Source organism: Pristiophorus japonicus, chromosome 24 (genome assembly GCF_044704955.1).
Source record: "Pristiophorus japonicus isolate sPriJap1 chromosome 24, sPriJap1.hap1, whole genome shotgun sequence".
Taxonomy (NCBI): domain Eukaryota; kingdom Metazoa; phylum Chordata; class Chondrichthyes; family Pristiophoridae; genus Pristiophorus; species Pristiophorus japonicus.
Genome location: NC_092000.1, coordinates 9,488,903 through 9,511,520, shown reverse-complemented (window position 1 = coordinate 9,511,520; position 22,618 = coordinate 9,488,903). Strand labels below are relative to the sequence as shown.

General features: G+C 49.6%; 1 protein-coding gene across 1 annotated transcript in view; it reads right to left on the bottom strand.

Annotated features, from left to right (window-relative positions):
* notch3 (notch receptor 3) overlaps nt 1–22,618 on the bottom strand; it is a 182,123-nt gene that overhangs the window by 26,090 nt on the left and 133,415 nt on the right. Inside the window, exons 13-24 of the mRNA XM_070867215.1 lie at nt 20,458–20,650; nt 19,439–19,584; nt 18,531–18,644; nt 17,722–17,841; nt 17,401–17,553; nt 15,544–15,772; nt 14,007–14,208; nt 12,059–12,212; nt 10,923–11,107; nt 7,335–7,467; nt 4,879–5,130; nt 1,423–1,535 (exon numbers count right to left, since the gene is read on the bottom strand). Coding sequence (XP_070723316.1) covers nt 1,423–1,535; nt 4,879–5,130; nt 7,335–7,467; nt 10,923–11,107; nt 12,059–12,212; nt 14,007–14,208; nt 15,544–15,772; nt 17,401–17,553; nt 17,722–17,841; nt 18,531–18,644; nt 19,439–19,584; nt 20,458–20,650 — 1,994 coding nt within the window. The remainder of the gene's footprint in view (nt 1–1,422; nt 1,536–4,878; nt 5,131–7,334; nt 7,468–10,922; nt 11,108–12,058; nt 12,213–14,006; nt 14,209–15,543; nt 15,773–17,400; nt 17,554–17,721; nt 17,842–18,530; nt 18,645–19,438; nt 19,585–20,457; nt 20,651–22,618) is intronic.

Sequence of the window (22,618 nt, the reverse complement as noted above, 5' to 3'; positions counted from 1 at the left end):
GCGTGGCGGAATGGTTGTGTTACTGGACGCGTTGCCTGTAATGTAAGCACTTGTGAGTATGTTCACATGCAGCAGAGCTGTTTATTATTTGAAGGGGCTGCTCCTCCATTTTTGGCTGCACTTCAGTCCCACGCTCCTGATCTTTGGGCACCCAGTGCGGAGGGGAGCGGGCAGGTCGGAGGACCTCCTCGTAGGACTGCTCCTGGGCATGGCCAAGGGGGCCATCAGCCGGTCCCGGCAGCGGGCAGTCGAGGGGGTTGTTCAGCCCGACTGCCTGCCTCTCTTCCGCGGTTACATCCGAGCCAGGGTGTCCCTGGAGATGGAGCACGCGGTGTCCACCGGTACGCTCGCGGCCTTCCGCGAGAGGTGGGCGCCGGAGGGACTGGAGTGCATCATCACCCCCAGCAACCAAATTTTAATTTGATTTAAGTTATGGCAAAAAGTTAATTGGTTTAATTGTTGGTTTTAGTGCCCCCTGTTAATAAGGGGGCACTAGATTTATGGTTTTACACTAAAATAGTTGAGCTGTTGATTATTTGAAGGGGCTGCTCCTCAAATTCTGGTTGCACTTCAGTTCCACACTCCTGATCTTTGGGCACCCTGTGCGGAGGGGAGCGAGCAGGTCGGAGGGCCTCCTCGAAGGACTGCATCCTGGACCTGGCCAAGGGGGCCATCAACCGGTCCAGGCAGAGGGTGGTCGAGGGGGTCGTTCAGCACGACTGCCTGCCTCTCTTCTGCTGCTATCAGTAATAGTGGCCATATAGCTGTGCGACTATCATTAAAAACCCACTTGGTTCAATGTATTTTAGGAGAGGATGCATGTCGTCCTTACCCACGTTTTAAGACTAAAAGTGACTCCAATCCCATACCAATGTGTTGATTCTCAACTGCACTCTGAAGTGGCCTGGCAAGTCCCTCAGTTGTATCAAATCAGGGCAACTAGAGATGGGCAATCAATGCCGGCCTTGCCAGTGACGCCCACATGCTGAGAATGAATCAAGAAAAGTAAAGTGCAGGTGGATGCAGAGAGGATGTGGCCACTCGTGGGGGAATCGAGAACTAGGGGGCACAGTTTCAGAGAGAGAGATGTCTGCGCTCCTCTAATTCTGCGCTCTTGAGCATCCCTGATTATAATCGCTCAACCATTGGTGGCCGTGCCTTCTGTTGCCTGGGCCCCAAGCTCTGGAACTCCCTGCCTAAACCTCTCTACCTCTCCTTCCTCCTTTAAGACGCTATCTCTTTGACCAAGCTTTTGGTCTTCTGCTGTCATTTCTCCTTATGTGGCTTGGTGTCAAATTTATCTGTTTTGTCTTATAGCACTGCTGTGAAGCACCTTGGGACGTTTTACGACATCGAAGGCGCTCTATAGATAAACGTTGTTGTTGTTTCCACCACAATCTCTATGTTTTTTTTGGCACTCACCGGTTGACACTTGCAGGTGTAGCCGAGCGGCGTGTTGACTGTAATTTTGCAGTGGCCCCCGTTCTGACAGGGCTGAGACTCGCACATGTTGATGACGCTTTGGCACTGGCGGCCTACGGGAGGAGAGAGAAGAAAAACACACAGGATAAACCGGACTGTCGCGGGGGTTGGGGGTCGAAGGGCGCTTGTAGAGGTTGAAAGGTCACCATCGTTCATCGCAGGAGCAGCCGGGCCAAGCTTGCATCGGAATTATTTGTTGCAACAGCGTCGCATGCAAGTGATGACATGACATTCTCACATTTTAAGGTAAAGTCGCCTCATTGCAGGGTCAGTCAAACAAAGAAGGTTGGCAAATGTTTTCAATAAAGGCACTTCTACACCAGGTAGACAAATCATTAGAAGCAGCAACGCAGGTCAACAAAGCAATAGTTTAGAAGACGGAGAGGTGATCTTATTGAAACGTATAAGATTCTGAGGGGGCTTGATCGGTTCGATGCAGAGAGGATGTTTCCCCTCGTGGGGGAATCTAGATCTAGGGGGCCTAGTTTCAGAATAATGAGTCGCCCATTTAAAACAGAGATGAGGAGGAATTTCTTCTCTCAGAGGTTCGTGAATCTTTGGAATTCTCTGCCCCAGAGAGCTGTGGTGGCTGGGTCATTGAATATATTTAGGCGGAAATAGACAGATTTTTGAACGATAAGGGAGTGAAGGGTTATGGGGAGCGGGCGGGGAAGTGGAGTTGAGGCCAAGATGAGATCAGCCATGATCTTATTGAATGGCGGAGCAGGCTTGAGGGGCTGAATCATGCTCCTATTTCTTATGTTCTTCGAAAAAGTGCAAATAAAGCAGATTTCTAGAGGAATATAATTGAAAAGCAGAGGTTAAACTTGTTAGACCACACAGAGTATTGCGCACAGTTCTGGTCTCCATATTATAAAAGGGATATAGAGGCACTGGAGAAGGTGCAAAAAAGGATGATTCCAGAATTGAGAGGGTATAACTATCAGAAAAGACTGGGGCTCTTTTCTCTAGAAAAGGGAAACATAGAAATATAGGTGCAGGAGTAGGTCATTCGGCCCTTCGAGCCTGCACCACGATTCAATATGATCATGGCTGATCATGCAACTTCAATACCCCACTCCTGCTTTCTCTCCATACCCCTTGATCCCTTTAGCCGTAAGGACCACATCTAACTCCCTTCTGAATATATCCAACGAACTAGCCTCAACAACTTTGTGGTAGAGAATTCCATAGGTTCACAATTCTCTGAGTGAAGAAGTTTCTCCTCATCTCGGTCCTAAATGACTTTATCCTTAGACTGTGACTCCTGGTTCTGGACTTCCCCAACATCGGGAACATTCTTCCTGCATCTAACCTGTCCAATCCCGTCAGAATTTTATATGCTTCTATGAGATCCCCTCTCATTCTTCGAAATTCCAGTGAATATAAGCCTTGTTGATCCAGTCTTTCTTCATATGACAGTCCTGCAATCCCGGGAATCAGTCTGGTGAACCTTCGCTGCATTCCCTCAATAGCAAGAAGGTCCTTCCTCAGATTAGGAGACCAAAACTGTACACAATACTCAAGGTGTGGTCTCACCAAGGCCCTGTACAACTGCAGCAAGACCTCCCTGCTCCTATACTCTCTCAAAAGGCTGAGGGGTGACCTGATAGAGGACATTAAAATGATGAATGGGTTCGATATGAAAGGGTCGATGTAGAGAAGATGTTTCCACTTGTGGGGGCCGCGAGTCCAAAACTAGGGGCTGTAAATATCAGATAATCACTAGTATCTCCCAATAAGTAATTCTTAGCCCAGAAAATGCTGAGAATGTGGAACTCACTACCACGCAACAATAGCATAGATGCATTTAAGGGCCGAGAGATAAATACATGAGGGGAAATAGGAGGATATGTCGGTTGGGGAAGATGAAGTAAAGAGAGGGAGGGGGTCTCGTGTGGAGCATAAATACCGGCCGAGTAGCCTGCTTCTGTGCTGTAAATTCTATGCAATTCTATGTACACTGCTCTGGTTTGGAGAGAGTGGCCTTCTGGTGAACTGCCACCCAGCCCTCCCTTTATATTCTCAATGGTCATCATTCTTCGTTAGAAACTGAGCAGAAATGGAGCCGATACACCTGGCAGAGTTCACAAGCGCAGCTGCATGGCAGGTAATCCGATGCTTTTAACCTTCAAAGAGCAACTGATTGGACATCAGCAGATGTGTAAGGTAAAAACCCTTTAAAAAGTGTCAGCATCGAGAGCGAGTATGTGTCAGAGAGAGAGATTGGATTAAGAAGCATGTGTGTGTGAGTGAGTGCATGTGTGAGTGAGAGCGCGAGAGAGAGAGCACGAGAGAGAGAGCGCGAGAGAGTGAGAGCGAGAGAGAGAGCACGAGAGAGAGAGCGCGAGAGAGTGAGAGCGAGAGAAAGAGCGCGAGAGAGTGAGAGCGAGTATGTGTGCGCGCAAGAGAGAATGCGAGAGATGAGTGCGAGAGATGAGTGCGTATGAGTGTAAAAACATTGATTAAAAATGTCACATGTTGCCTAGGTTATACAAATGTGTCTGAATACTCATATCGACTTGACATCTGACTAAGTATTAGAGCGTAGGTGCATAAATTGTGAAATAAGGGTGAGTGCGTATGAGTGCGAGGTGTGTGTATATCAGCGAGAGACAGGATTATTGCAAACAACTCTGGTGTGAGCAGGGGAAAGGAAGAAACAGAGATGAAGAGAGGCTGGATTACAGCATATATCATCATCATCACCATAGGCAGTCCCTCGAGTCGAGGATGACTTGCTTCCACGTCAAAAAAGTTCACAGGTGTTTCAATGAAGGACCTAATATTCCAGATCCCAAACTACGTCCTGAAGGGTGGAAAATGCCTGTGCTTGGATTTTTTTAGCGTTGCATACCAGCCACCACACGGGCTTGACAGAGCTAGGTCTTAGTCCAGTGACATGGATTACCCAAGACGACTGGAGACCTGCTCTGCTGCACGGACCTAGTGCGCACACACATCGCAGTGTGGGCTGGCCCGTGCTGCCCCTGGGCCCCTGGCCATGAACTCACGCCTCTCCTTATCACATCCCTCTATGAACTCTTGCTACTCCTTCGCCCCGACCTCACCGCTCCTGCTGTACCTGCCCACGCTCCAATCACCAACCTGGACCTTGGTGACGTCACTCTCCAGCACGTGCAGCATACATATGGGAATATTCAAGAGACTAAATCAGAATGAGAAAGAGAGCAAAATTGGCTCATTGTGAGCAACATTACAGGTAATTGGGAAAGCAAGCAAGAGAGGGTGAGAGAGGGCACGCGCGAGAGAGGGCAAGCGGGGGGCGAGTGGGGGCAAGAGAGGGCTCTCGCGAGCGCGAGCATAATGTGTTTCACTGGATAACCGGGAGAGATGATGATCAGTGTCATGCTGGGATACAGTTGTCGCACTGACCTGTGAAGCCGGGTTTGCACACACACTGGTAATCATTGGGCAGCTGGACACAGTCGATGGTCGTCTGTGGGTTACACGGGTTTGACAGGCACTCGTTAATGTCACCTTCGCACTGATCGCCGGTGAACCCTGGGGGGCAGTTACAGGTGTGGCCGCCGATTCGATCCACACAGGTCCCGTTATTCATACACTTGGGCACGTTGGTGCCAGGAGAGAGGCCGCAGTCATCTTCGTTAATCTCACAAAGCACGCCTGAGGAGAACAATCACAAGTCGTCAAGAGACAGCCGAAGCATTGTAGCAAAGACTTCACAACACATTGTGGGAGAAGCGAGGTTGGGTAAAGCAGAATGATAGAGGGTCAGAGAGGGAGAGGTGCGTGGACTAGAACCAGGATTAAAATTCACACCAGTCCATGGCTATCCTGTTGTATAATCCTTACACACAGCCCGATATCTGGAAAGCTCACATGTAAAGAACTCCCCGGAAATCGCGAGCAATTATTTATCCAAAGCCATTCATTGTACCTCTCCTTGATGGGAGCTAAAGTTCCCAATTGTCTCTTGCTTTGCATCTCTTCATTTGTAGCATTTTAAAATCAAGCTTACATGGTATAATTCTTGCTGCGATTGAATGTTATCTCCCTATTCCAATGGTATCTTCTTCCAGTTCCAATATTATCTCAGCAACCTTTGCTTTTTATCTCTTCCTGAACAATGACTTTACTCAGATGTGACATTATTCAAATAAATGTAAAAACATCTATATCCTTACATGTCCCAAAAGGAAATTCACTACAAACATGGGTCTTATCGAAGAGATACCAGTTAACCACGCTGCACCAGCAGTCTGCGCGGCCCCCGGCCTGCGAGCACCATCGGAGAAGGCCGGGGAGCGGAAGGAGCAGCGTGACGTTATACCACTCCAGGGAGCAGCACGTGCTGGAGCAGGAGAGCAACCGCAGTGAAGAGTGATGTCACCAAGATCCAGGTCGGTGATTGGAGCGTGGGCAGGTACAGCAGGAGTGGCGAGGTCGGGGCGAAGGAGCGGCGAGAGACTGTAGAGGGACGTGATCAAGGCCCAGGGGAGGCGTGAGTTCAGGGCCCAGAGGAGGCGAGGGCCCAGGGGCAGCACGGCCCAGCCCACACTGCGATATGTGTGCGCACTGGGTCCATGCAGCAGAGCAGGTCTCCAGTCGTCCTGGTTAACCCTTGCCACTGGACCAAGACCTAGCTCTGCCAAGCCCGTGTGGTGGCTGGTGTGCAACGGCCACCCCACGTTAAAAAAATCCACCCACAGGCATCTTCCACCCTCCAAGATTTAGTTCGGGACCTGGAACATTAGGTCCATCATTGAAACACCTGTGAACTTTTTGACATGGAAGCAAGTCATCCTCGACTCGAGGGACTGCCGATCATGATGATGAGGATACCAATTAACCTTTGCAAACCTTGCACCTTGTCACAGCACTACCCCTTCACCCCAGGGAGCTGGGCACAGTGGGTCCAGCTCGTACAAGTTCTCATCTTGGAAATGCTCTTCCAGCAACACAATGTGGTTGGTTTCGATATGGAAGCTTTGTTTCTGGAGGTGATTTAACTCCAGTGGCTAGAATTGGTTTTTCTGTCGCTCAGAGCACCTCAGCACAAAGAATCAGAACGGTGGACGATGGGAGCCAAGGTCAATTCACGATCCACCTTTAATCTTACACTAACCCGGAAACATTGGACAACTTATGCAACCCAAAATTCTTTCAGCTCTGTTCTTGTTCTTGTGAAACACTGCGTCTGACAGAGCTCAGTAATAGCCTCCTGCCTCTCCCCTGGTGTAATGTATGCACCTCGGAGTATGCTCATAGCTTTGTCGACCTGTTGGGCGCCAGAGGGACTGGAATGCATCATCACCCCTGACAACCAAATTTTAATTTAATGTTTTGTCTAAAGTTTAATTTGTTTATTGTGCCGGTTTCAGTGCCTCCTCCCGCCCCCTTTAGCCAGGGGGCACTTGTATAATTTGTGTTTTAGTGCCCTCAAAAAAAAAACAAGGGGCACTTGTTTGAAAGTGTTTGGTGTGTTCCCTGCCCCGCCCCCCCCCCCCCCCCCGCTCCCTTTAATCAGGGAGCACTTGATTTAATTGCCTTCAAATATAATAGTTGTCAAGATGTTGCATTGTGAGTGGCTTAGCCAATCACGTGATGTTCACAAGACTCAATAAAACCCCAGCCGGTTGGGTTCGGGGGATCCATGATGGGGCAGGTGGTTGTGAGCCTGGTGGATGATCTGGATAATGTGTCGTGTGATTGTTAAACCTTTGTTAATAAACCAACTAGTTCTTAATAGCAATGTGTTGCTATGAATTCTTAAGCAAAGAACCCATGAAGCAAATACATTGCACCCGGCAACAGACCCTTGCCTGTTACTTACGGACCAGTTTAGGTGCGGATTCAAGCAGTCTTACCCAGAGTTCCTGGCGGGCAGGAGCAGATGTAGCGGCCAATCAGGTCGAGGCAGGTGCCCCCGTTCTGGCATGGGTCAGACTCGCACTCGTCTACCTCCAGTTTGCAGGTTTTCCCCTTGTAGCCCAGCACGCACTGAGGGGAAAGAGGTCAAAGTTCACTTCATCTTTTTTGGCACGACGAGTGCATCTGCGACAGCTTGCCGTACGCAGAGGTGTTTCTGCTGGTTTGCCAGCCCGTGCCAGTAGGACAATCCCCACGCACGATGCCACGGTGGGACAGCGCGGGGTTGGCGCCTACAACTACGGAATTGGGCGGCGTATGGTTCCTGATTGAGAACAGCAGAGTAACAATGCATGCAGCCATTATCCTGCCACCTCCTGGGGAGTGGATAGGGAGCAGCACAGGCAGACACCTACCCACCAAACTTCAATAATGGAGATGAGGAAAAGAAAGAAGGGAAGGAAGAAAAAAAAATAATTTACATTTGTTTAGAATCTTTCACGTCCAAAAGCGCTTTACAACCAATGCAGCACTTTCTTTGAAGTGCAGTCACTGTTGTAACGTGGGAAATGCGGCAGCCAATTTGCGCACAGCAAGCTCCCACAAACAGCAATGTGATAATGACCAGATAATCTGTTTCTAGTGGCATTGGTTCAGGCATAAATATTGGCCAGGACACTGGGGAGAACTCCCCTGCTCTCCCTCAAAATAGTGTCATGGGAACTGTTTTTACGCTCACCTAAGGTCCCAACTATGGAAAGAAGAGTGTAAGATCATCTAAATACCTTAAAGTAGGCCGAAAGAGAATAGGTTATAGACAGAAAGGGAACAAATATCAATATTTAGCACTTGGTATTTGACAGGCAATCCTGGCCAGAATTGGCATTTTAACCCATGTGTTTTTCAATGAATTCCACCATTAAGAGAATGTCCATGCACAGTGGGAAGCCTCCACCTGGCTGACACAGGGTGGCTCCAAGTCTGGAGGGCAAACCGTGCAGGTTTTGACTTCCGTGCTCTCCTGCCCCCGGGGCACAGGCTTGATGTGCTACAGCTCATTCATATCCACTATCTGAGGTCGAACAGGGGGTGCAGCATTGGGGGGGGGGTGGGGGGCTGAATGTGCACTGAGCGTTCTGGGGACCACCGCTGCGATGGAGTATGCTTCAGGTTTAAAAAAAAATGCTCTGATAGATGATTCCAGTTTTAACAGATTGGGGTGGACCTGTGGTGTATAACCTAGGCTAGAGTAGGAATAGACTGGATGTAGGGCGTATTCTCTTTTCCCGGAGAGTAGTGAGCCCCTGGAGTCCGTTGTCAGCTTGTGCGGTGGGTGCCGACTCTCTTCCGGTCTTCAAGAGGGACCTGGACCGGTTCCCGACTGGGGCAGCGATCGCATCATATAATAGGTAATATAATAGAAGAAAGCCTTGCATTTATATAGCACCTTTCACGACCACCAGACGTCTCAAAGCGCTTTACAGCCAATGAAGTACTTTGTGAAAACAAACGCAAAGTATTCATTAAGAACCATACCGACATCTTCCGTCTCCACACACACATTACCCTCATGCTCTCTAATAGGCCCCACCCTTTCTTTAGTTATCCTCTTGCTCTTAATATATTTATAGAACATCTTTGGGTTTTCCTTGATTTTACTTGCCAAGAATTTTTCATGCTCTCTCTTTGCTTTCCTAATATCCTTTTTAATTTCACCCCTGCACTTTCTATACCCCTCTGGAGATTCTGTAATATTTAGCTCTCGGTATCTGTCATAAGTTTCTCTTTTTTTCTTTATCCTACCCTGTATGTCCCTCGACATCCAGGAAGCTCGAGATTTGTTAATCCCACCCTTTTTCTTTAAGGAAACATATTTGGCCTGAACCCTCCGGATCTCCTCCTTGAATGCCTCCCACTGTTCTGATACCGATTTACCTTCGAGTAGCTGTTTCCAGTCCACTATGGCCAAATCACCTCTCAGCTTCGCAAAGTTGGCTTTTCCCCAATTTAGAACTTTTATTCCTGGTCTATCCTTGTCCTTTTCCATAACTACCTTAAATCTAACTGAATTATGATCATTCGCACCTAAATGCTCTCCCACTGATACCCCTTCCACCTGCTCAGCTTCGTGCCCTAAAACTAAATCCAGAACCGCCCCCTCCCGTGTTGGGCTTGCTACCTACTGGCTAAAATGATTCTGTTGAATGCATTTTAGGAATTCCGCACCCTCTATACCCTTCACACTAATTTTATCCGAGTTCGTATTAGGACAGTTGAAATCCCCGATTACTGCCCTATAATTTGTGCACTTCTCAGAAATTTGCCTACATATTTGCTCTTCTATCTCCCTGTATCGTTTGGGGGTCTGTAGTACACTCCCAGCAGTGTGATCGCCCCTTTTTTGTTTTTCAGTTAAAGAGGTAGGTTTTGAAGGAGGAGGGAGAGGTAGAGAGGCAGAGAGTTCCAGAGCTTGGGATCGAAGCAACAGAAGGCACGGCCACCAATGGCTGTGCGATTATAATTAGGGATGCTCAAAGAGGGCAGAATTAGAGGAGCGCAGACATCTCGGGAGGGTTGTGAGGCTGAAAGAGATTACAGAGAAACGGTAAGGATTTTGTATCGATATTGCAGGGATCCCTGACCCAAAACCGCTCAAAGTGGAGGAGAAGCATCCGGGAAGGTGCCGAACACCTCGAGCCTCTTTGTCGGGAGCACGCGGAAGCCAATGCAGACAGCGGAAGGAGCGCACGGCAACCCAAGCCCCCCACCCACCCGTCCCTCCAACCACCGTCTGTGACCGAGACCGTAGGTCCAGCACTGGTCTCATCAGTCACCTGAGAACTCATTAATGTGGAAGCGAGTCATCCAAGGGAGTATAGGAGCAGGGAGGTCTTACTGCAGTTGTACAGGGCCTTGGTGAGGCCACACTGGAATATTGTGTTCAGTTTTGGTCTCCTATTCTGAGGAAGGACATTCTTGCTATTGAGGGAGTGCAACGAAGGTTCACCAGACTGATTCCTGGAATGACAGGACTGACATATGAAGAAAGACTGGATCGACTCGGCTTATATTCACTGGAATTTAGAAGAATGAGAGGGGATCTCATAGAAACATATAAAATTCTGACGGAATTGGACAGGTTGCAGGAAGAATCTTCCCGATGTTGGGGAAGTTCAGAACCAGGGGTCACAGTCTAAGGATAAGGGGTAAGACATTTAGGACCGAGATGAGGAGAAACTTCTTCACTCAGAGAATTGTGAACTTGTGGAATTCTCTACCACAGAAAGTTGTTGAGGCCAGTTCGTTGGATATATTCAAAAGGGAGTGAGATGTGGCCCTTACGGCTAAAAGGATCAAAGGGTATGGCGAGAAGGCAGGAATGAGGTACTGAAGTTGAATGATCAACCATGATCATATTGAATGTTGGTGCAGGCTCGAAGGGCCAAATGGCCTAATCCTGCACCTATTTTCTATGTTTCTAAGAAGAAGACAGGGAGCAGTAACTCCCATCAGTGGCACTTGGTTGTAGGTCGTTTGCTGGCGGTATTGGAAAATGAGACGAAACGTGCTCAACATCACCCTCTTACCTCACACACGTAGCCTCCGATGAAGCCCCTGCAGGTGGCGCTGTTGTGACATGGGTTGGAGGCACACTGGTCAACCTCGGTCTCACAGTAGCTGCCAGTGTAACTCTTGGGGCAGACGCAGTAATGCGCGTTTCCAGCGCTGAAGCACGAGCCTCCGTGATGGCAGAGCTGAGTTGCAGCCACCCCTTTTGTAAACAGCAGAAAAGAAAAACTTATTTTTATTAAAAACTGGGAGTATTTCTTTTCACGGCTGCTCTAAAACACACACAATCCAAAAGATTCTAAGAAAACAAAGAAAAAGAACAGACTTGCATTTATATAGCACCTTTCACGACTACCGGGCGTCTCAAAGCGCTTTAGAGCCAATAAAGTCCTTTTCGGAATGTAGTCACTGTTGTACTGTGGGAAACGCGGCAGCCAATGTGCGCACAGCAAGCTCCCACAAACAGCAATTTGATAATGACCAGATAATCTATTTTAGTGATGTTGGTTGAGGGGTAAATATTGGCCAGGACACCGGGGATAACTCCCCTGCTCTTCTTTGAAATCGTGTCACGGGATCTTTTACGTCCACCTGAGAGGGCAGGCGGGGCCTCGGTTTAACACCTCATCTAAAAGACGGCACCTCCGACAGTGCAGCATTCCCTCAGCACTGCACTGGGGAGTGTCGGCCTAGATTTATGTGCTCAAGTCCGCTCGAGTCCCTGGAGTGGGACTTGAACCCACAACCTTCTGACTCAGAGGCGAGAGTGCTACCCACTGAGCCACGGCTGGCAAGAGGAATTAGTGTTAGGGTTAGGGGTTAGGGTCAGTTTACATGCCATAGCTGCTTTGGGATGTACAATGTACAGGATTGGAGCACTTTGCCACCAGAGTCAGCCCTCTCGGGTCAGGGACAGTATTGCACACGCTCACAAGCTCACAAGGAACACAAGAAATAGGAGGAGTGGGCCATTCGGCCCCTCGAGCCTGCGCCACCATTCAATGACATCATGACTGATCTGATCGTGGCCTCAGCTCCACTTTCCCACCCGCTCCCCATAACCCTCGGCTCCCTCCATGCTGCCTCTTCAAGGTCGTTCACGCAATATCCAGCCAGCTTGCACCAGGTGTCAGGTCGTGGGGGCTCCTCCTACCTCGCTGCACCGCTGCCACTTCACACGACACGTTGGGGATGTCGCAGTAGCGCCCCGTCCAGCTGCTCGCGCACTCGCAGGTGAAGGACATCCTCGTCAGGCGGCACCTCCCGCCATTCTTGCAGGGGGACCTGCTGCACCAGTCCGTAGTGATCTGCGAGAGAACGGTACAACATCAGAAATAGGAGCGGGAGTCGGCCATTCGGCCCCTCGAGCCTGCTCCGCCATTCAATAAGGTCATGGCTGATCTTCGACCTCAACTCCACTTTCCCGCCCGATCTCCAAATCCCTTGATTCCCTTAATATCAAAAGATCTAGTGATCTCCGTCTCGAATAGACTCAAAGCCTCCACAGCCCTCTGGGGCATTGAATCCCAAAGATTCACCACCCTCTGAGTAAAGAAATTTCTCCTCATCTCAGTCCTAAACGGCCGACCCCTTATTCTGAGACTGTGACCCCTGGTTCTAGACTCCCCAGCCCGGGGGGAACATCCTCCCTGCATCTACCCTGTCAAGCCCTGTAAGAATTGTGTCTGTTTCAATCTCTCCTCGAAGGGCAATCCCCCATCCCAGAGGAAAGGGAAAGGTTGTGATCAAAGCCCCAAAGGTTTATTCAACAGTTTCTTTTGTTTGAATGCCTCCGCACTCACCACTTTGTAACCAAGAGACGGGCGAGAAACAGCAGCTCAGGTTCACTTTCTCCCGTCCTCGTGAGGGAAGGTCGACCCTCGCCACCTCCACCCGGACAGTATAGCTGGTGTCCTGTGATACGCAAAGATGCCCAGGGACACAGATACACTCAGACCCCAGTTAATGGAGGGTGCCCATGGAATCTTAACAAAGCATGAGATAGAGCGAGAGAGAGAGAGTGGAAGCAGAGCATGAAAGGGCAAGGGAGAGAAAGGGTGAGGAGGTAGAGAGGGGAAGCAGGGGGGGGGGAAGAGAGAGAGAGAGAGAGAGAGAGAGGGAGAGAGAGAGAGAGAGAGAGAGGGGGAGAGAGAGAGAGAGGGGGAGAGAGAGAGAGAGGGGGAGAGAGAGAGAGAGGGGGAGAGAGAGAGAGAGGGGGAGAGAGGGAGAGAGGGGAGAGAGAGGGAGAGGGGGAGAGAGAGAGAGAGGGGGAGAGAGGGAGAGGGGGGGAAAGGGAGAGGGGGGGAAAGGGAGAGGGGGGGAAAGGGAGAGGGGGGAAAGGGAGAGGGGGGAAAAGGGAGAGGGGGGAAAAGGGAGAGGGGGGAAAAGGGAGAGGGGGAAAGGGAGAGGGGGGAAAGGGAGAGGGGGGAAAGGGAGAGGGGGAAAGGGAGAGGGGGGGAAAGGGAGAGGGGGGGGAAAGGGAGAGGGGGAAAGGGAGAGGGGGGAAAGGGAGAGGGGGGAAAGGGAGAGGGGGAAAAGGGAGAGGGGGGAAAGGGAGAGGGGGGAAAGGGAGAGGGGGGAAAGGGAGAGGGGGGAAAGGGAGAGGGGGGAAAGGGAGAGGGGGGAAAGGGAGAGGGGGGAAAGGGAGAGGGGGGGAAAGGGAGAGGGGGGGAAAGGGAGAGGGGGGGAAAGGGAGAGGGGGGGAAAGGGAGAGGGGGGAAAGGGAGAGGGGGGAAAGGGAGAGGGGGGAAAGGGAGAGGGGGGAAGGGAGAGGGGGGAAAGGGAGAGGGGGGAAGGGAGAGACGGGGAGGAAGGAGGGGGAAAGGGAGAGGGGGGAAAGGGAGAGGGGGGAAAGGGAGAGGGGGGAAAGGGAGAGGGGGGAAAGGGAGAGGGGGGAAAGGGAGAGGGGGGGAAGGGAGAGGGGGGAAAGGGAGAGGGGGGAAAGGGAGAGGGGGGAAAGGGGAGAGGGAAGGAGGAAAAGGAGAGTGGGTGGTGGAGGGAGCGGGTGGGGAGGGGGAGGGTGTGAGGGAAGGGAGAGGGGGAGGGGGAGGGGGAGGGGGAGGGGAGGGCGAAAAGGGATGCGGCAATAAGTAAATCCTCACCTGGCACCGGTCCCCTGTGTACCCGTGAGGACAGGTACACCTGTAGGACTCCAGCCCATCGATGCACACCCCGCCATTCAGACACGGCTGGGAGTCACACTCATCAATATCATACTGGCAGTTGGAACCAGTGAAACCAGAGCGGCAGTGACAGCTGTACAGGTTGATGCCGTCGATACAGGTTCCGCCGTTGAAACAGGAGCTGGAAGACAGAGTAAAATTAACATTCGCCCTTTGTGTTGAGGCAGTGATTCAGGATTTTCCTTTGTGGAGGCAATGCCAGAATGTCTCCGACAGTCTCGGCCTACAGGCACAATAAACCAACCTAATTAGGTTACCACCCAAGAGCCAGCAACTCCAGAATATTCTGGAACAGATGTGAAAGGATACTAATTTGATAAGTACAATAGTGTAGCACTATTGATGGATTTTGGCGATTCACTCAACTGTTGGACGTCAACCTGTCATAAGTATCAGATGACCGAGAAAGAGCCATGTAATAAACCCGAGCTACAATTATGCGGTAATTTCCAAGTTCCAGTATGCTACATTTATTTAATTTATCTTGTTGATCTAGCCTGCTAAAAAGGGCATGTGTGGGGACGTCAGGGGTGTGATATAGTTGAACAAGAAACATTTGCATTTATATAGCGCCTTTTACATCAGGATGTTCCAAAGCGCTTTACAGCCAATGAAGTACTTTTTGGAGTGTAGTCACTGTTGCAATGTGGGAAACGCGGCAGCCAATTTGCGCACAGCAAGCTCCCACAAACAGCGGTGATAATGACCAGATAATCTGTTTTTGTTATGTTGATTGGGAGATAAATATTAACCTGTACACCGGGCGAGAACTCCCCTGCTCTTCGTCGGTTTAACATCGCAGCTGAAAGACGGCACGTCCAACAGTACAGCGCTCCCTCAGCGCTGCACAGAAGAGTCAGCCTGGAGTATGTCCTCGAGTCTCTGGAGTGGGACTTGAACACACAATCTTGTAACTCAGAGGCGAGAGTGGTGCTCACTGAGCCACTGGTAACATTCACTGCCTGGACACACAGCAACAGTGGGCAGGTAGCATCTGTGCAGGTAGCATCCCCAACATGAGATTGGGCTTTCAGGGGATCAGGTTAAAAATAAGTAGTGAGGGGAAGCGGGGATATGATGGCTCGGAACCCATTACTAGGGGAAGTAGTGCATGCATTCTCCCCGGTGTCCTGGAGCCATTATTTATCCCTCAATCAAAGTAACAAAAACAGATTATCTGGGTCATTATCACATTGCTGTTTGTGGGAGCTTGCTGTGCGCAAATTGGCTGCCGCGTTTCCCAAATTACAACAGTGACTACACTCCAAAAAGAGACACTCCAGAAGTACTTCATTGGCTGTAAAGCGCTTTGAGGTGTTCGTTGGTCGTGAAAGGCACTATACAAATCCAAGTCTTATTCACAGTGGTTTCTGTGCTGTGGGCCGATACCTACTATCTGCCAGATTGAGACTGCCTAAAACGCTGGTGTAGCTCCCACTAGGGACAGCTCGCTCACCTCTCCGTGCAGTCAGGGATATTGCTCTCGCAGTGCAGGCCATTGAAGCCAGCTTTACAGGTGCAGGTGTAACTGTTGACATAATCGGTGCAGGTAGCACCATTGCGGCATGGGTTGCTCTGGCACTCGTTGACCTCGTCAGCGCAACGGGTTCCCGCGAAGCCCGGCAGGCAGTTGCACACAAATGAGTTGATTCCATCCAGGCAGCCACCGCCGTTCAAACAGGGATCTGGGAAGAGGAAAATAGTCATTAACGCCTCTGCTTTATAGCAGACCCGGATCAAAGGCCTTTATTGCAAGGGGGCTGGAGTATAAAAGTAGGGAAGTCCTGCTACAACTGTACAGGGTATTGGTGAGGCCACAACTGGAGTACTGCGTACAGTTTTGGTCTCCGTATTTGAGGAGGGATATACTTGAATTGGAGGCAGTTCAGAGAAGGTTCATTAGGTTGATTCCTGAGATGAAGGAGTTGTGTTATGAAGAAAGGTTGAGCAGTTTGGGCCTACACTGATTGGAGTTTAGAAGAATGAGAGGTGATCTTATTGAAACGCATAAGATACTGAGGGGGCTTGATAGGATAGGTACAGAGAGGAAGTTTCCACTGATGGGGGAGACTAGAACTAGGGGGCATAATCTTAGAATAAGGGGCCGCCCATTTAAAACAGAGAAGAGGAGGAATTTCTTCTCTCAGAGGGTCGTGAATCTGTGGAATTCTCTGCCCCAGAGAGCTGTGGAGGCTGGGTCATTGAATATATTTAAGGTGGAGATAGACAGATTTTTGAACGATAAGGGAGTCAAGCAAGGGTTATGGGGAGTGGGCGGGGAAGTGGAGTTGAGATCAAGATCAGATCAGCCATGTTCTTATTGAATGGCGGAGCCGGCTCGAGGGGCCGTATGGCCGACTCCTGCTCCTATTTCTTATGTTTTTATGTAAAGAACTTGCATTTCTATAGCACCTCAGGATGTCCCAAAGTGTAATTTTGAAGATTTGTAATGTGGGAAGCGCAGCAGCCAATTTGCAAACGACAAGCTCCCACAAACTACAATGTGATAATGACCATATAATCTGTGTTTGTGATGTTGATTGAGGGATAAATATTGGCCCCAGGACACCGGGGATAGTGTCTTGGGATCTTTTACGTCCACCCGAGAGAGCAGACGTGGCCTCGGTTTAACGTCTCATCTGAAAGACGGCCCCTCAGCACTACCCCTCCGACAGTGCGGCACTCCCTCAGCACTGCACTGAGAGTGTCAGCCTGGATTTTGTGCTCAAGTCTCTGGAGTGAGACTTAATTCACAACTTAATAATAGTGAGCTACAATTCAACAACTTCCATTTATATAACACCTTTAATGTAGAAAAGTGTCCTGAGGCGTTTCACAGAAGTGTAACCAGACAAAAATCGATGCTGAACCAAGCAAGAAGGTACTAGGAGGGGTGACTAAAAGATTGGTCATTGAGTTAGGTTATAAAGAGGGGCCTTAAAGGGGGGGGGGGGGGGCGGAGAGACAGAGAGGTGCCGGGCAGTTAATCTAGAGCTTAGGGCTGAGACAGCTGAAGGCATGGCCTCCAATGGTGGTGCGAAGGGATTTCTGGATGCACAAGGGGTCAGAGTGGAAGGAACGCTGAGTTCTTGTCGGACTGGAGAGGGGGAGAAACGAGGGGGAGAAGCGATTTGAACATGAGGATGAGATTCTTATCAACGATTGAATCCGGGTTCCCTCCTGGTGTATTTGGCTCGCAAAGTGCCTTTATTGCCCGAGACTGGGGATTGCAAACGTTTGAAACTTTTATATTGCTGCAATCGGCCCCGAGCATCAAACACTCAGCACTGTGGCTCTGATAATAAATACTCACTCGGAGTACAGTCATTGATGTCAGTCTCACAGTCGCGCCCTGCAAAGCCCGGCCGACACGCACATATGTAGTTTCCCAACGTGTTGGTACAGGATCCACGATTCCTGCAAGGGTTGGCTGCACACTCATCAACATCCACTTGACAGATCCGTCCTGAGGGGGAAGGAGAGAAAGCGAGAGAAAGGGATTAGAAACACTGGTCACTCACCCCATTCGTCAGGGAGAGCTGAGAGTGCACACATGATGTCACGCTAAATAATCGTCCTTGTACCGCGTTACTGGGGGGGGGGGTTAGAAAAAGGGGGTTCACTGTCCTGTTACCTTGCCATCCCTCTGCACAGGTGCACACAAAACCCTCGTAGTCGGGAGTGTGGTCGCAAATGCCTCCATTCTCGCACGGGTTGGGTGAACATGGAACCAGCACGTTCTCACAGTTGGGTCCTGCGGGCAGAGAAAGCGGCACCTTTCACCCACAGCTCAAGAACTCGGGATTTTTACCGCGACGTCTCAAAGCACTTTACAGCCAATGAAGCGCTTTGTGGAGCGTAGTCACTGTTGCAATGAGGAGCACAAGAGCAGTGTGAACAGGCATCGCTCCTTATGCCTCGCTCTGACAAGAAAGGCACTCTGGGATTGAGGTATGCACGGAAACCACTTCTCTCGCACACGACTCTTACGGTGATTGACAGGGCGGGGGATGAGGAGAATTTCTTTACACAGCGAGCTGTTGTGCCTAAAAGGACAGTGGAAGCAGATTCAATAGCGAGTTTTAAAAAGGAATTGGATAAATACTTGAAGGGGACAAGATTGCAAGGCTACGGGGAACGAGCAGGGGACAGTGGGACTAACTGGATCGCTCTTTCAAAGAGCCAACATTGGCAAGATGGGCCAAATGGCCTCTTTCTGTGCTGTATCATTCTATGATTCTATGAATCCAGTGCAAATGTATGCCTGCATGGAACAGCAGGCCTGAGCAAAACGACCCTTCGTGTATCTTGAGCTGCTTATTAATGAAGACATTTCAAACTGCTATTAAAAACAAGGCAGAAACCAGAGGGAAAAACTCCCCTTTTTTTTCCAGTCACAGTAACTATTGAGATAATGAAGTGCTCGAGAGGTTAGCCTCTTACCTGTATATGGCAGTTCGCACTGGCAGGTGTAGCTAGCAATTCCATCCACGCAGATTGCCTTGTTTAAGCAAGGATTTGACGCACAGTCATTGATGTTGACTTGGCAATGCTGGCCTGTGTGAAGAAATAAAACGGTATTTTTTTTTAGTTCGGCCCACCTATTGCGACAGATGCAAGCAGCTCACTGACGGACGGGGAACATCCACAGCTGGGAGCACTTGACTAAGGAAGATGGTGCAATGAGAAGCTCGGACACTGTATCATAGGCACAACACAAGTGTCTCTGCCTCTTTCTTTAAAAGAAACAGAGGGGAGAAGATGAGAATTATATATTTTTTTTAAACGTAGCGATTTGTTACGATCTGGAATCCAGAACTAGGGGGCATAGTTTCAGAATAATTTAGAACGGAGATGAGGAGGAATTTCTTCTCTCAGAGGATCGTGACTCTGTGGAATTCTCTGCCCCAGAGAGCTGTGGAGGCTGGGTCATTGAATATACTTAAGGTGGAGCGGGCGGGGAAGTGGAGCTGAGCCCAAGATCAGATCAGTCATGATCTTATTGAATGGCGGATAGCGGGCACGAGGGGCCAAATGGCCGACTCCTTATATTCTTATGTGCTGCCTGAAAGGGTGGGGGAAGCAGATTCAATAATAAGGTTGAAAAGGGAATTGAATAAATACTTGAGAAGGAGAAATTTGCAGGGATATGGGAAAGAGCAGGGCAGTGTGATGAATTGGATAGCTCAAAGAACCATCATGACGGGCCGATGATTTACTGTGTATTACTGATAGGATACTAAAACATTTATCGGAACCATTAGGTTCTGTTACCTTTGTGGTCTCATTGGATTCATGTACTAAGTTATAACTGCTTATGGGGAAGCCTAGGATAATCTTTCTTAATGTACCTCGAAAGCCCTCTTTGCATTTACAAATGTAGCCATTCACCAGATCGGAACAGCTCCCTCCGTTCTGGCAGGGATTGGAGTCGCACTCGTCCTTGTCGATATCACAATTCATTCCTGTCCATCCCGCCTCACAGTCGCACTTGTACCTAGAGTTAAATGTGAATATTAAATTCGCCAAAGAGTGAAAAATCATAATGCAAGAAAGAAAAAAGATGGTTTCAGATTCAAGAACCAGAAATTGTAGGAAGGGAGGAGAGACAGAGCGAGAAAGAGGGAGAGACAGAGAGAGAAAGAGGGAGAGACAGAGAGAGAAAGAGGGAGAGACAGAGAGAGAAAGAGGGAGAGACAGAGAGAGAAGAGGGAGAGACAGAGAGAGAAAGAGAGAGAGAGACACACAGAGCGAGACAGAGAGACAGAGAGAGAGACACACAGAGAGAGAGAGAGAGACAGAGAGAGAAAGAGGGAGACAGAGAGAGAGAGACACAGAGAGAGAGAGAGACAGAGAGAGAAAGGGAGACAGAGAGAGAAAGGGAGAGACAGAGAGACAGAGGGAGAGACAGAGAGAGAGGGAGAGAGAGACACAGAGAGAGAAAGAGGGAGACACAGAGAGAGAAAGAGGGAGACACAGAGAAAGAGGGAGACATAGAGAGAGAAAGAGGGAGACACAGAGAGAGAAAGAGGGAGACACAGAGAGAGAAAGAGGGAGACACAGAGAGAGAGAGGGAGACACAGAGAGAGAAAGAGGGAGACACAGGGAGAGAAAGAGGGAGACACAGAGAGAGAAAGAGGGAGACACAGAGAGAGAAAGAGGGAGACACAGAGAGAGAAAGAGGGAGACACAGGGAGACACAGGGAGAGAAAGAGGGAGACACAGAGAGAGAAAGAGGGAGACACAGAGAGAGAAAGAGGGAGACACAGAATTTTACTGACCACTGAAGTCAACAAAAGTAAAAAGAAACTGAAAACAGGAGCAAAACTAGCGGGTAATCTCCCAGCGCTTGGTTTTCTGGTTGCCTTACCCATTGATGTCGTCATGACAATTCCCGTGCACGCAGGGGCTGCTGCTGCATTCGTCCACCTCAGAGTAACACAGTGGGTCGTGGTACCCGTCCGGACACAGGCAGGAGAAGCTGTCTTCACCGTCGATGCAGGTGCCGCCATTCCGACACGGGCTCGACGCACACTCGTTTATCTCAAGGTTGCACTGCGGGCCTGAAAGGGAGAGGCAGTTAGTTGGTGAGTCGGGGAGGCAGCGTGGGGAGGCCGGTAAATAGGCCCAGCGGCAGTTGCTGAGTCGGAGAGGCGTGCTTGTGCAGCTGCAGCAGGGACAGAAGGCAAAAAAGTAGAAAGAAATTGAAAGGTGACGTCACAGCCAAGGAGGTAGGTGATTGGTAAGTAGTTTTTCGATTTCTTTATCAGCAAGTAACCTTTTAACATTTTATTGCCCAATTAAGTTAATCCAAGGGTTAAGTCATGGCAGGAGAGCTCGGACACGTATTATGCTCCTCCTGTACTATGTAGGAACTCAGGGACACTTCCAGTGTCCCCGACGACTACGTGTGTGGGAAGTGCATCCGCCTGCAGATCCTGACAGACCGCATTGCGGCACTGGAGCTGCGGGTGGATTCACTCTGGAGCATGCACGATGCTGAGAATGATGTGAATAGCACGTTTAGCGAGTTGGTCTCACAGCAGGTAAACGGTACACAGCCAGATAGTAAATGGGTGACCAACAGGAAGAGCAGTGCAAGGAAGGTAGTGCTGGGGTCCCTTGTGGTAATCCCCCTGCAAAACAGATACACCGCTTTGGGTACAGTTGGGGGGGTGGTGACTTTTCAGGGGAAGACAGCAGCGGCCAAGTTCATGGCACCGTGGGTGGCTCTGCTGCACAGGAGGGCAGGAAAAAGAGTGGGAGAGCGACAGTGATAGGGGCTTCAATTGTAAGGGGAATAGATAGGCGTTTCTGCGGCCGCAACCGAGACTCCAGGATGGTATGTTGCCTCCCTGGTGTAACGGTCAAGGATGTCTCGGAGCTGGTGCAGGACATTCTGAAAAGGGAGGATGAACAGCCAGTTGTCGTGGTGCATATAGGTACCAACAATACAGGTAAAAAACGGGATGAGGTCCTACAAGAATAATTTAGGGAGCTTGGAGCCAAATTAAAAAGTAGGACCTCAAAAGTAGTAATCTCAGGATTGCTACCAGTGCCACATGCTAGTCAGAGTAGGAATCGCTGGATAGCTCAGATGAATGCGTGGCTTGAGGAGTGGTGCAGAAGGGAGGGATTCAAATTCCTGGGACATTGGGACCGGTTCTAGGGTAGGTGGGACCAGTACAAACCGGACGGTCTGCACCTAGGCAGGACCAGAACCAATGTCCGAGTGGGAGTGTTTGCTAGTGCTGATGGGGAGGAGTTAAAACTAATATGGCAGGGGGATGGGAGGAGTTAAAACTAATATGGCAGGGGGATGGGAACCTATTCAGGGTAGCAGAGGGAAATAAAAGGGAGATAGAGGCAAAAGATAGAAAGGAGAATAGTAAAAGTGCAGGGTAGCAGAGAAATCCAAGGCAAAAAATAAAAAGAGCCACATTACAGCAAAATTCTAAAGGGGCAAAGTGTGTTAAAAAGACAAGCCTGAAGGCTCTGTGCCTCAATGCGAGGAGTATTCGGAATAAGGTGGACGAATTAACTGCACAGATAGCAGTTAATGGATATGATGTAATTGACATCGCAGAGACATGACTCCAGGATGACCAGGGCTGGGAACTCAACATCCAGGAGTATTCAACATTTAGGGAGGATAAACAGAGAGGAAAAGGAGGTGGGGTGGTGTTGCTGGTTAAAGAGGAAATTAATGCAATAGTAAGGAAGGACATTGGCTTGGATGATGTGGAATCGGTATGGGTGGAACTACGGAATACCAAAGGGCAGAAAACGCTGGTGGGAGTTGTGTACAGGCCACCAAACAGTAGTAGTGAGGTTGGGGACAGCATCAAACAAGAAATTAGGGATGTGTGCAATAAAGGTACAGCAGTTATCATGGGCGACTTTAATTTACATATAGATTGGGCTAACCAAACTGGTAGCAATACGGTGGAGGAGAATTTTCTGGAGTGTATTAGGGATAGTTTTCTTGACCAATATGTCGAGGAACCAACTAGAGAGCTGGCCATCCTAGA